At 41.4% G+C, this 15,311-nt stretch overlaps 1 protein-coding gene across 1 annotated transcript in view; it reads left to right on the top strand.

Annotated features, from left to right (window-relative positions):
- Positions 1-15,311, top strand: part of LOC8037543 (lysosomal alpha-glucosidase-like) — a 112,255-nt gene that overhangs the window by 77,439 nt on the left and 19,505 nt on the right. The window contains exons 7-10 of the mRNA XM_040215886.3: positions 1,699-1,830; positions 3,184-3,294; positions 10,950-11,066; positions 12,774-12,973. Of these exons, the coding sequence (XP_040071820.1) occupies positions 1,699-1,830; positions 3,184-3,294; positions 10,950-11,066; positions 12,774-12,973 (560 nt within the window). The remainder of the gene's footprint in view (positions 1-1,698; positions 1,831-3,183; positions 3,295-10,949; positions 11,067-12,773; positions 12,974-15,311) is intronic.

Raw genomic sequence — 15,311 nt, 5'->3', positions numbered from 1 at the left:
ACAATATGTTAATGACAGCATCTTCTACATAGCTATGCACAGTGCAGGTCATGTTCACATTTTTGTGCAATTGCTGAGATGGGTACAAAAGCTGTCACTTTGGGCCACTGGAGCCAGTGCAGTTCACCATGATCACAGTGTAGCAAAGCTGCAACCCCACAACATCAATGGCCACCAGCATGAGGCTACCAACGGCACTCATGCATAATACATGTCCTGACACAGGCGCAAACCACGTATTATGGAGATGAATCCAGACTGTTTTTTATACCTACCATTTGGTGGTGGTGGAGCTGCCATCTGTGCAGGGTCCTCACTAGCACCTTTGGCCACAGCAGATGAGTCCTGCATCATTCAATCAAACACAAGTTAACGCACAACAAACTGGCAGCCTTTCTGGTTCCGCGGTCATGTAATGCCCATTGCCTACACTTTAGAATTCAGGTATCGGAGTGCCTCATGCACAGCTCTAGAGAAATTAACTCGTCAGCTTGAGCGCTACGATCCGAGCTTTCAAAGAAACATCACGAGGCAGCACACTCGTGCAAAGTCAATAAGACCAAAAACAACACGGTGTCTGTTTACTACAAGTAACAAGTTTTAGGAGACCGTTATCTTGTTCTGCCGTGGCCACGGTACGGCTGGTAAGGCTTTAAGCGCGCTGAAAAGCATGCTTCAAAGTTACAGCGCGAGCTCCCAGTAGCAATTTCGCTGCGCAAGGCAACGGTACGCTAAAACCGCCCATTGAGATGCCATGCACTTACCGACACTGCAGCCGAGATGCTGTGTGGCGACGGACGAGGCGCGTCCGCCCTCGAAATCGTGCGCCTTCTTCCGTGTCTTTGCGAGGAACCTTTCTCATATGGGCCAAGATTCTGTCCTCCTCCTCGAGTTCAGCGAGGACACTTGGTTCACGTCCCCCAACAGACTGCCGAGTGGTAATCGCGACGTGAAAAAGCCCGACTTGACAGCAAAAATGCCAAAAGTGAAGCAAATCTTCGTACAGACACACGAGCACCTTACGTGCGAAATCCACCGCCGGCCATGACGATTCATCACGATCGCGATGCAGCTCACGCATTGCGATCATCTAAATTGTTTCACTTACGTAAAAATACATGATTCATGCGACCTAGACTTGACACCGGTAATTATATTTAGATTGTACCGCACTATACATTTTCAGAAGTTAACAATGTTGCTTTTACCAGACCCTTCGATGCGGCGTTGCGCATTTCCCTCTAGGGACATATTTTGGGGACAAATCCCGATGAAGTTTCAACTCAATCGCCACTCTCCGTCGACGTCATCAACGCGCCGCGATGAAGTTCCCTGCCAGTTGAGTTCGCCGCCGATTGAGATTAGGCTCCTCCCACCGGCGACGTCACGATGAAGTTTCTTCATCGCTTTTTCCAGCATAGACAGACAGGTCATGTGACTTCGTCGCGACGTGACGTAAATTTCCCCGCTGACTTTAAATCAGAAACTGACGTCATGTAAACTCAAGGCGTAATATCAATTACCCCCCCAAATTTAGCGGCAGCATTAATGTCACGTGGCGTCACCCCGTTATGTGACCTCAAGTCACGTGGCCGCAATATCTGCGAGGCGACTCTGCGAGCTGGCATTTTCCGTTCAACACATTCCCTGACCCTGTTATTTGACATCATAATAACGCTCGGTTTTTTATTTGTGCAGGACACGCAATGGAATGACATCGACTACATGAACGATGGAAACGACTTCACCTACGACCCTCACCAGTTCCGTGGACTCCCAGAGTTTGTGGACGAGCTGCAGGCCGGTGGCCGTCACTACGTCATCATCCTCGTGAGTTTCGCAGCGGGTACCTTAGCGACCGTGGCGATGCCTCTCAGACGCTTTCTGTACACGAAGATTGATCGATTTTCCTGAGTTAGCTTTATATTTTGGAAGGTTTAACTTCGCTAGTAAAGACAGTGTACTTGAACTTTCTGGATTCTTTGTAGGTGTGAGAATGTTACGCTTTTACTTATGAAGCAACAGAATGACGTAGACGTGCATGTTCGTGTGTGTGGGTTTTGAAGTGTCCTAATAATTTAAATGTAAAGTAGTAATCCTAGCGTAAAGCTGTCTGGATGTTCAATTATTTTTATATGTTTAGGAATTGCTAGCGTATAATAGTGAAGCTATGGAAATTATTGTACGTTTTTGCTGGTCTTGCCGGTATTATCCAAGTACACTTTGTGTGAGCATCCAAAGGTGTCCGCATACTTCCAATGAGCCATACATTGGTTCATGTGTTACGTCTTCTTGGCTAGTGAAGAAGTCATTCCAGCTATTGGAATTCGATGCAGTAGGAGAATCGCCGGAGTTTATGCAGTTATACAGAGCAGTCATAACGTTTAGAACTTTGGAGATTTTCTATATGCAAGAGGATTTGTAACAAGACCTACTGAAAAAAATAATAGAACTTACATTAGCGCTCTCATCTTCTTATTTAAGATGAGTCTACTGTTACCTACATAGAAAGACACTCAAAATACTAGTATTCGTTTGTTAATGTTATCGTTTTTGTCTTGTTTTCGGAGCGGAGGGGGGAGGGGGAAGGGGGGGGGGGGGGTCAGTGTATGAAGGCATGCGGGTAGACTAATTCTGCTTTCCTGAACACAAATAACGTATTCAAAATATGTCGAGCTTTCGGGATTTCCTATATCCGGGTGAATTATTGCTGCAATATTGTGGTGAGCTGGGCGAGTTGAATATTGTTCGAAATAACAAAACATAGCGCATAAAAAAACGAAACAAAGTCACACGCACAATAGACAGTTTTTTTTTCTCGTTATTATGTGCAAGCTGTGCGCCATCGCATATTTTAGCGTGTATTTTTTTTTCAGTGTTGTTTTTCTGTTCTGTTTTTTTTATTCAGTGGTATGCGTGCCCTGGTGGCACGATATTTAAAAATATACTTTTGGGCACGATAATAAGAGAATATCATTCTTTGTGTGCTACACAGTTTAACCCGGTTCGTTGTTGTTGTTGTTTTATTACAAAATTTCGGGCTGCGATCTTTTAATAATTTATGATAGACTCACACTGATAAAACCTCACACTCCAACAGTTCGGCGCATCACCTAATTTATTAAAATACCAAGCGGACTTAAGAACAAACAAATAAAAACTACGAATTTCCGTTTTGCAAAGGACCCTGCAGTGAGCGGCTCGGAACCTGCAGGAACGTATCCTCCCTACGACCGAGGCATGGAACTGGACGTTTTTGTGAAGAATGCCTCTGGAAGCGTCGTGTACGGAAAGGTGAGCGAGGCGTGCAGCAAGTAAGTTAGGTTGACTTGCTGGGCCTGTTCAGAAACATATACTCCCATACTACGTTTCACCTTAATTCTGGACGCAGCCCACAACATGATGGCACCGATCAAACAACGTCAAAAACGAAAGTCACTGGGACTTGCCAAAGTATAATTGGTTCGCTAAAATAACTTCTCGCTCACTTTATTTGATTATTTTGTTTGTTTTCTACACAAACGCCCAAAACCTGCATCAAAACTAAAGCCAAACGTTTTTTTTTTTTTTTGAGCGACTGAGAAAACAGATTAAAGAGCTTGGACTTGAAACCCCAACGTGCCATCATGCAAAGAGAAGTGCATATGTCGTCGTGATTCGCGTTAAATCGAAGATAAAAGTAATTACAATCACTGAAACTATAAGAAATGCAGGGCGGGACTTAGTAATTTCACCTTTTTACCTCGTGGTTTGTTCCGCGTTGCTCTTACGTTCAAACTGTGCAATAACGTTGGCTGCGAAACAAAAGATTGGGAAGGCTTCGCGTTTTTAAATCATTGGATACAGAGGGTGTTTCTTCATGTATTGTCCGAATTTCACAATAAATACCTTCGCGTGGCTAATAACGCTAGCCATACGCTTTGTTATCTCAAACGTAATTTTCCTGTGGTTCCTTCATTGTTAGAAGTATTTTTTATAAAATATTAGTGTGGTCAAAGCTACAGTATAAAGCCTCCATCTCAGATCACAATACCATTTATTTTACTGAATCACTTGAATTTATTAAGAACTGGACCGCCCGTTTTACTCTTGTAATTATAATCACGCATTGAGTCTAACATCAATGAATAACATAATCGACTGATATAGTGGTTATCAATTATGCTCTGCATGTTTCTAATTGAAGCCATATGAACATTTTACTGCTTAAAAAGTTAGTTAAGGAAGTTCAGTAAATTATCCGACTCTCCCAAAGATTAGCCAACCAAGCAATGTCCCCTTGGCCGTATAACTCACCAGTACAAACCGTATTAGTTCATCTTTTACGAATGTTTTTTAACAAATCTCATCGAAATAAAATGGAATACCCGGTATATATTTACAGGGTATTCTACGTAATTTGAACCAAGCTTTAAAACGTTTTGGTACATTTCAAGAAGAAAATTGAAACGAAAAAGGTTGGGCATTTTTGGAGCATGTCGGTCTTTTTTTCTCTTTTTTTTTTGCCCAATTAAAATATTAATAAAATAAATTATTTAACTTTTTAATTATTCAGTTTAGAGCAAACGCTACAAAGACAAAGTTGCAAAGCGTCCTCAGAAACACCGAATTCAGTGGCCTTTATCAAGTATCCCCTAACATAAATCGTTTTTCAGGCTTCAAATAAAATGCCCAAAATATGAAAAAGAGGCGTATTGCTTAAGAGCGCTCAGTCAAAAGTGCTCTATTCAGCAGGCAGGCCTAGATTATTGAAGCCGCAAATGGGAGCGCTGCAATACAAGGTGCACATGAGCAAAGTCATACGCTTTTTTTTTTGTAATTCGGAAACATTTTCCGAAGCCTATACACCGACACGCTGTTTAAAAACAAGCCCGCGTATGCCCACACCAGCACTGCGCGTGCGCAGAAACCGGATTCGCGTGAAGTGAAGCGTCTGCGCATGCGCTACGCCGTCGACAGCGCCACCGCAGCTGTGTGACGCCAGGGCCGCGTGTTGGTCTATAAAAAAACGTTTCAAGGTTTCTTGATAAAAACCACTGCATTGGATCGTTCTGATGGCGCTCTACAATTTTGTGATACCAACGTTTGCTCTAAAATTAATATTTGAAAAAGTAAATAATTATTATCAATAATTTATTTAATTTGGCAAAATACAAAAAGGCCTGACATGCTCCTGACAACATACTTATTCGTTTGGTTTCGTTTCCTAAATTGCGCCAAAATATTTTTAAAACTTGGCTCAACTTAAAGTGGAATACCCTGTAAATATGTAGATATAGAGGTATATATCTGTGAAGTTTTTCCTCAAAAGAATGTAGTGTTTCATTGCAAGACTGAACTGTCTATTGCGGAACGCTCATTCTCCACCCAAAGGTACTGGCAGAAGCCAAAACCTGATGCTAAATTTTAATCATTAAACGGTATCTGAATAAAAAAATTATTAGCGATTATCTCAAATTTTTAAAGGAAAATGGGACTCATTTTCGCCATAGAGCTTCCCCATTTCCCATTGAAATTTTCAACGAAAAAAGGCTTATCACTTTTCAATAACAAAAAGCATCCATCGAAACTCCAGAAACGGCAAATAGTTATAATCTGAAAAGTTGAGCTTGCTTTGAAAGTACTGCTTAACTAAGATAATATGAAAACATCGCTTACATACTACAAGCATGTGCTGACAATGAACAACAATGCCTGTTCATTATTTTTTTTCACAGTGCCATCATTGCACTAATGCATTGACGAGGGGACTGGATTACAATTAAGGAAATCACTTTACAAGTTACGATGAGAGACTCGATTAATATTATATTTGCGGGATTATGAATGAATCTATAATTCCCTCGAGTAAGTTATAGGGTTAATATGCTGTGAAAATAAAACACGGTGATATAACAATATTGTTTCAATATTCAAGCGAATAAGAAAACTTAGTGGGGAAGTGATGGACACTAGTATAGTAAAGATGAGGGGAAAGTAGGCTTTACGCAGCAGGAACAGGTTTAAATTGCTCTAAAAGATAGGAAGGTCAGGCTTAAATGTAGGCCGTATTTTATTTGGCAAACCGTCGAAAAACGCAAGTAATCCCATTAAATAAGAAGTTCACCACGCATTGAGACATGCTCAACGTTCTTAGCTAAGGTAGAATGATGATTCCAGGTTAAAAATGCCCACTCCTATTTCGATCTAACAAAATCAAGATAAAATGACCGTTTAACGCTGTAGTATATACTTCACGACACCGTGGGCAAAGCCAAATATAGCACACTAAAGTGGAAAAAGTATTCTCACCTAGTTTCCAAGCCCTTGATTTTAAACTGCTTGTAACTTATGTGTTGTTGGCGCTTTATAAATCTTGCTGCTAAAATTTCTTCGCTGTAGGGTTTTGTTTATTCATACTGCTAACCTATTTCGAGGTCGTAGCAGGAGTGGAAAACACATAGATAAAAATATTTCATGGTGCACTCATTTACACAAAACGTTGCAAAAATCTGAATAGGTGGCTGCATTAACGACATCGGGTGGCAGGTTGTTCCAGTCAATTACTGTTCTAGGAAAGAAGGAATATTTAAATGAATCGTTTTTATAATTATATGGTTTAAGTGTCTTCTGATGGGAATACCTGGATACTCTAGGACAAAAAAATTCAATGTACTGATTCTTATCTATTCCCAGCTTATTGTTAACAATTAAATGAAGGAATTTCAGACGATTTTGTTTCCTCTTTCTTGTAACGTTTGGAGTCCTGCTCTAGCACACAAGTTTGTGGGGAACACATAAGAAGAATACATACTAAAAACAAATCGCACTGCAAGTCTCGGAACCCTTTCTAAATTAACTATGTTACAAGTCGTGTGCTGGTCCAACACACTGCTAGCGTACTCTAGAATTGGCATAATAAACGTTTTATATAACAACAACTTCGTATCAGTTGACCCATATTTAAAATTCCTGCGCAAAAATCCCAGTTTATTTATCGCCCTTGCGATCATTTGGCTAATATGCATATTCCAACTTAAGTCAGACGTTATAGTGACACCGAGGTACTTACGAGAGGACACTCTAGGTAGATTATGACTGCCGACTGCATAGTCAAAGTAAATAGGATTCTTTTTTCGAGTGACAGACATGCACACAGTTTTAGTAAGATTAAGTGACATTTGTCAATCTTTGCACCATATATGAATTTTTTCTAAAGAAGAACGTAGTATTTCATAGTCACTGGAACTCTTAATTTCATGAAGAAGAATACAATCGTCTGCAAACAGTCGCAACTTCGCAGGGACTCCGGTCTGAATATCATTAATGAATATTAAAAACAATAATGACCCTAGCAGTGATCCCTGTGGGACACCCGAAGAGACATGAACAAATGAAGAGCGTGCGGTGTTCAACTGCACATATTGTCGCCATTGAGACAGGTAATCTTGGATCCAGTTTAATATTTGATTGTTGTTTAAAATTGTGCTCAGCTGTTTAACAGCCTTATGTGGAATACGCGATCAAAAGCTTTCGAAAAGTCTAAATCAATTACGTCTATCTGACCCCGTTTGTTAATTACTGTGGCGAACTCGTGAACAACTTCAACTAGTAGCGTAATTGTAGACACTTTCTTGCGAAATCCATGCTCAATGCTGGTAAAAAATGATTAGACTCGAGGTAGGACGATACGTGCTTGAACACCAGATGTTCTAGAATGTTACTACACGTGCTCAAAAGAGAAACAGGTCGATAATTGGAAATAAGTTTAGAGGCACCCAATTTAGGTACCGGTATTATTTTGGCAACTTTCCACCCCCCAGGGACAGTGGCGGTACCTAATGAACATCGGAATATGACAACCAAATATTTAGCACACCACTCGGCGTATCTTTTCAGAAATTCATTAGGAATACAGTCTGGGCCTAGTGCCGTTTTAACATTGATATTCAAAAAGATATTTAAGTTGCCCTCTTCCGATATAACGATAGTAGGTAAGAAATTTCTGTTTTGAGTTTAGTCGGCTGCCGGCTCGAAAGCATGTCCTAGCCCATCATCTACGGTAAAAACACACTTGAAATAATCATTGAAGGCACTAGCCCTTGAAAGAGGGTCATCAACGTTCTGGCCGTTACTTTATTCACATTATGCCTCGTTGGCGACAAGAAGAGCCAAAACTTCTCAGGTGAAGCTTGGACGAAATCAGTCAAAGTTACGTTAAAATACCTATATTTTGCTTCTATGATTTTTTCTTTCAGTTCACTATTTATGTTGTGAATGAGGATCGCATCTCGCTTTCGCTTTCTTAGCCTAGAAAGCCTACGACGCAGATGAATAATTTCTCTGGTTATCCATAGGTTCTGTTTATTCAAGACCTTCTCCCTTTTTGGCACGAATTTATTAATGCCCTCTATAGCAAGCCTTTGACCAAAGTTCCGTAGGAAATTGACATCTGGTTCTGGCATGAGAGATGAGCTTGAGAACTCAGAAAACGAAAAAGACAATGAATCAATAATACCAGTATCATCTGCCCTAGAAAAGTCATAGTATTCTTTTTTTATTGCCGTTCTTTTTTAACAATTTTTGTAGCTCACAAAGTAAGATATAGCATTTCATGATCCGAAATGCCTCCTAAAGTATCAACATCCTTCACTCTTTCCACCAAATTCTGAGAAAGAAAAACTAAGTCAAGAATCGAATCCCTTCTATCTGACACCCTCGTTGGTGCGTTTACTATCTGAACGAGATTATGGAATAATATTGACTCAATCAACGGCTGTGAGATACTGCAGGATGACTGCGTGCTCTCCCACTCGATATTAGGAAGATTAAAATCTCCAGCTAAGATAATCCTTGAACTTGAGTGTACGTTTGTTAACAGATACTGATTAATGTCCTCAAAAGAATTGTCGCTGCCAGGTGGACGATAAAAAGCACCAACAATACCGGAAGTAGAATAAACACTAACACGAAACCCACAAGATTTCCACCCCGTCCATATCAGGCATGCGATGAAAACGTATATTTTCCTTTAAGATTATCGCCACGCCCCCGCCCCGTGTATCTCGGTCTTTCCGTATTATTTTATATCCGGGTGGAACTACTTCCGAACCCATTTTGTTATCAGTTAGCCACGTTTCTGTAATAACCATGATATCTGGTTTATGTCAAAGCAATACATGCTCTAAGTCGACAGTTTTATTTTTTACGCTTCTTGCATTTAGGTTAATAAGTTTTATGCCATCATCAGACTTTCGCTTTGACTGTCAGTTGGATAGTTCTGAAATCCGCTCATTCATTGGAACCCTCGTTTGCCTTTCAAAATCCCAGACTTAAAGCGTGTTGTTTATTTTGAGCTTATCGTACACTCGATTGACTTTATCACCCCTTGAACGGTTTTCGGCAGCACTGTTCCACAAGTTCTTACGAATGCCGCGTAATCTTTCTGAAAAATCCTCAGAAACAGATATTGACGAGCCCTTCAGTTTTCGGTGGTTTTTAAAAATAAGCGTTTTCTCGGAGAAATTGAAAAGTTTCACCATAACAGGCCTCGGTCTATGATCCGTTTGTTTACCAATACGGTGCAATCTTTCCGTACTTGTAATAGACACCCCGAGCTTTTCACCAAAAATGCCATTCAAGACTTGACTCTGGAGGGATTCGGCCGTCTCGTCGGCTGCCTCAGGAACGCCGTAAACGATAATGTTGTTGCGTCGACTCCTGTTTTCGAGATCATCAATTCTGTCATACATTTTTGCGACTAGGTTTTAAGTAAGGATATCTTGTGCTGATAAGCGGGAAACTGATTTGCAGTCGTTTCCAAGACAGACATTTTCGCCTCTATAGCAGCCAACTTTTCGTTCAACCGCTGAACCTGATTCTCTGCATGTTTCTGATTTTCTTTTATCGCTGATAGCTCCCTCGTCATCTGGGTCTGATTTTCAAGAACTTGAGCCAACATCTCTTGGACGGTCGGTCCGGGATTGTGTGGTCCGGGATTCTGTTCCACGCCGCCACATAATTGCAATAAAAGACAAACCGTGTCTAACATTTCAACAATGCACTCAAGACAAGTTTTGGGGCACGGCAGAACGAATAGACATAGATGGTCACTTTTAACCATAGAAGAGGGTCTACCAACGTGCACAAAAAACAGCAGCGGATTTTAGAGCCATGCTTGCGCTAAGGCTGCCGTGCCCACTGTCGAGAGGTTGCCTGATCCTCTCTTTTATGTGCGGTGTCGCCACTGTAGATGAAGTTGGATTGGTCGCTGTTGATGGCGACAGTTGCAGCTCGGTGATGAACTCAGACGATGGAGACAGGACGAATGGGACCGGTGCTGAATCACGAGCAGCCATCGATGAAACCGGGATATGCAGCAACAGCACGCACTGCACAAAAAACTGCAGCGGATTTAGCGCCACGCTTGCGCTAAGGCTCCCGTGCGCACTCCTTTTTTCCTTTTTCCTCTCTAGTAATATTTCCCTTTTTGTAATAGAGCTGTTTTGACCATCTGCTTGGCGACTGCTACTTTTGTGCCAATATAAAAAAAAACATTTGTTTGTTTAAAAATATTTATTTGTTTTTTCTGTGTTTAGGCAGCGGAAGCCACAACATGGGCCTGGTATCGCCGCAGTAGATAATAAATTGACCCAGTGCAGTATTACTCCTAGCCTGGGTTCTTTACCGTGAATCGCGAAGTGCTGGCGCAGGACCCCTCGCGGATAAGATACTCATCCAGATCAAAACGGGTAGGTGTAAGATTAAGTGAGATATCTTTGGGTTCTGCAACGCTGGCCTCCAGTCCACGTGATTCGAGCTGGGGTGAGTAAACACACCCGGCCATTTAATTCCCTTCAGGGCACTAAAATATAAACAATGATAAAAAAGTGACGATGGCTGGTAACTTGATAAGCTAAAATCAAATGCAAAAATTATTTGAAATTATTGGCTTTGTACTTTCTGCTCAGGTTTGGAATGCCAACAGCAGCGTGTTTCCTGACTTTTCACATCCGAGGGCGGAGGAATACTGGATCTCGCAGTTTAAGAACTTCCACGACGTGGTGCCATTTGATGGAGCCTGGATTGTAAGTAAACTAACTGCTTCCCAAAAAAGCGCTCACGGAACGCGTTCTATAGCGAAACAAAAAACGCCAAGGGTTCTATATTGTGTATTTGCTTAAATGCCCCGAGTTTTAAATGCCAAGATGTAAACTGAACTAACCGAAATTCGTTGTAAGAAACTTAAAAATTAGACAGAAAAAAAAAAACTTTATTTGTTCCAGCGTTTGACATAGCACGAAATGTTCAAATATGATCTCATTTTTTTATTTATCAAGATATATTTTAAAAAAAACTGTCGCGCGATCTTAGTTCTTTTCAAGTTTCCTTGTTAAGGAAATAATGAAAACTATCATATACCAAAAAAGGTTTTACTAAATCAGGATGCAGGAGGCTTCGTGTACACGGAATAACGATTTAGAGTAGAAATGAACACGTTACTGAACAATAAACATTATCAAAGCCCTAGGCAAAAGCTAAACTCGATGTTTTATTTTGGAAAACGTGGACCTTACTTTTTCCAGTATTGAATTACAAATATGTATAACGATGTTTCGTAGCTTCTGCACTACACAATGTTTTTTAAACAAACATGCAAGCAAAATACGTAATATGGGTAAGATTTTAGTTATATCCATTCTCAATAGGTTTTTAAAAACTGTAAAGTATTAACGCAAACAGTAAACTAATAAAGCGAGTAACTTTTACTTTGTGGAATCCCCTTCGGCATGTCATATATTCTCCGTTAAAGTTAGATCATTTTACAAAGGCTAGTGAAATGACGACAAAACAGAAAGTTTTTATTATACTATATTAATATACCCTCATAACAAAACGATAGCTACGCACATTATACCTTACCTTGGTTCGTAGTCTACGATCTGCAGAACATCATTACAAATAACACTTTCTTTTATTAAAAATACGTTTTTTTTAATACAAATAGACAAGTGGTATTTTAACTAAGTTAATTGCAAGGGTCGCTCAAGTTTGACCCGCAACTCTGACTATAAAAAATTGCTCAACAAGTCTAGCATGATACAACTTGCAGGGGACGTTGATGACCCTTTTGACTTTTGAATATCCAGCAATCGGAACAGCATATTTTACGCATAACAGATGTAGAGGCTGTCATGGCGGCGCGATATATGTCTATAGCTGATGAAAAGTTGTAAAAAATGAAATTTCTAGTGACGGGAAAAGTTACACCAGCTAAAATTTTGAGATTGCAGGAACAAGTTACAGAGCAAAAAATATAGAGGAGGGCCGCCTGTGGCAAACAAACCGCACATATACGTTAATTCATTCGATTGCAGTCACGCAACCCAGATATCTATGTGTCGAAGGGTTAATAGAATTTCCAGGGCAATGGCAGCGGCGCCTAGATGCCTACACTTTGAACAGCTGATATAGTTTCTAGCTTGTCAGATTCGCCATTGCTCTTGTAGACATTAAGATTTCTGTAAACCGTTAACGCCCTTTATATGTTAGCGTACAACTTAATATTTCTGGTTCTAAAGGTCTTTATTACAATTCAGCTTGCCTATGTGCCAAATGCAGGGCGCCGGCTCTGTCAATCTAGCCTTTTGCAGCTTGTCTCCTCTCCTCAAACCACCATTGTTAACTATGCGAGAAATTAATAAATCGAAATAAAAATAAACTAATTAACGACAAAAGTCTTCCGGTAATCTTGGGGCGTATGCATCGAGGACTATAACAACCCTCGCACACAGGACATGAACGAGCCGTCCGTCTTCTACAATGGCCATGCCGGCGGATGTCCCGAAGACAGCCGCCTCGAACATCCCCCGTACGTCCCTGGAGGAGAATCCCTTTCTGTCAAGACTCTGTGCATGAGCGACCTCCATCACATCTCGGCGCATTACGATGTGCACAACATCTACGGACACCTAGAGGCCAGAGCGACCTACAAGTAGGTATTAGTGACGTGCCCAACCAAAAGCATCGCTGTGGCTACCGCGATTAATTCTGCTTTCCTCTGCAAAACTAAGAGAAATCTAAGAGCGTCAATCTGTCGACGGTCACGAGGTTGGTTAAGAAATGCAGGGGCTCCAAGCTTTCATTGTGCTCCTGATACCGATCATAAAACCTGTTCGTTACATATGAAATGTAGCCAGGCCCAAGTCACTACCTCCACCCCCGCAAGCTCCGGAGCACATGCACCATCGGGCAACATCCCTTAGATACCAAGGTCAATAGCGTTGGGTTATTGACGCCATCAATGGGAGGCCAGTGCTGGGCGAATATGGGACACGGGTGCGGCGTTACCCTTCAGCTGGGACACCTGTTTAATCATTGAGAACACGAACCCCGGCCGAACGATGACGCAGCACTCGTGTCCAATCTCCGCCCCGCGTTGACCTCTTGTGGGTGATTCCAAGCGGTTAGCACTACGACCTTGCTATTTAGGACACGCAGCACGGTGATGACCTAGTTGCGATTGATAAAAAGCTCAGAGCCCAGCGCTCTACTTACGTACGCGATGCTGTTTTGTTTCGGTTTATTTCTGCAGCGTTCGTGTGTTCTGTATTCGTCTACAACATCTACAGGGTTGAGCCGCTTTCGGAACGCAGTGTTGTCCGTTCGGCGTAAATACCTCTATGATATACCTGTAAGTTAGTGCTTAACTATGACGCATGGAACGCGACCCCAACTGGTGTGTTTCTGCGTCCTCAAAAGTGGTCCCTCAATATCTGCCTGATGACGTCGCAAAAGTGTCATGTTGCCTGCGGCCATCCTGGCGGTGGCAAAGAAGCGCACGCGCAGGCCTCCTGCTGCAGGTAGCTCGGCAGCTTGATAGACCACGGAAGCTTTGGCAGCCAGGACTCGTGGCGCCGAACGTAATACTTGTGTTCTCTCCAGTGTGTGTCTGTTTTTTTTCTTAGAACTAAAATTAATTGTTATAATCACGATGTCCAACAACTAGATACTCCGGCTTTCGTGAACTTGTTCTTGCCACTTGGAGACTGCTTTTGGTGCATAGGAAGAATAGCACCCTGCTAATACCTTACGGAGACGCGCTCTAACCACTGCTGTAGAGACGAAAACCTCTTGAACGTCCATTGAACGCGCGAAGGGCTACTCGCGATGGGTGAGTAAGACGGATGGGGTAAATGTATTGGCTACGGTGGCTACATTCGTGCACAAATGGAGATATATTCAGGATTCAAACTTCTTGGCCAGATGTCTCCAGTGTCGTTAGGTGCAGGAGAGTTTCGGTAAATTGTGTGTCGTTTGAGGCTCCAGGAGCCGCCTGGTAATAAAGTTTGAAACAAAACGCCTTTCTTATCTTAATTATGACTTCAGTACAAGCATTAAACTTACAGAGCTTCCTAACCACGTTAAAAAATTGTTATGTAAATGAATGTTTTACTGCTGAAAGACGACTGGGCGCAGTTTGATTTATTTCATAACGGCCACCCATTATTAAGAAGAAAATGCAGCCTAGGTGCAAGTAACATTTAATTAGAGACAATTAAAGTAAAACCTATAATATGCTCCTTGCCTTGCCCCTGTAAAAAAAAAAGAAAAAAAGGTATTGCATTGTTCTTTGATGAACAAAAAGCTCTCAAGATGGCATTCAATATAATAAAATATGTATATCTTACCAAAAAAAATTAGATCGCTTTTGATGAAAAAACATATATATGCGCCAGCAGTCTTCGAACGCGACAACTGTGATGCAATATTACAAGAAACAGGAATGTCTGCACACACCCTAACGCACTTCAAACAAAGCGCCTAACGTAGAAATGGTCATCACTCGAAGTAAAATTACAACCAAAGTAATCATTTTATGCTCTAAAAGTATGAGCAAGGTAAAAATTTTATTGTTAAGTCACAACCAAGAAGCATGATCTCGAATGAAAGTATGTGATGCACTCTACGAAAGCAAAATTGCTCTATACTGGTTGTGCTCACAAAGACCACAATGCACTGAATATGTTATCAGTTAGCTCATCAGGTGTAAAGTGCGTATTACATCACATCACATAATGACGTCACGTGAATACGTGAACTCACAGAGTCACGTGATATCATGCGAGTTCATTGTGTTCCGTGACTCCACGATATCAAACGACCGTGACGTCATACAACGACATGGGGCCACGTAACGTCAAGGTCTCACGTGACCTCAAAACATCATACATTTTGTTGGTGTCATGAGACATCGCGATGACGCCACAAGGAACTGTGACGTCACGTGAACCATGGCATTTTAATGACTTAAATATCACGTCCCTGTGTCG

This window comes from Ixodes scapularis, unplaced genomic scaffold (assembly GCF_016920785.2).
Source record: "Ixodes scapularis isolate PalLabHiFi unplaced genomic scaffold, ASM1692078v2 PGA_scaffold7__128_contigs__length_106722199, whole genome shotgun sequence".
Classification (NCBI taxonomy): Eukaryota; Metazoa; Arthropoda; class Arachnida; order Ixodida; family Ixodidae; genus Ixodes; species Ixodes scapularis.
This window is presented reverse-complemented; position numbering and strand designations above follow the sequence as displayed.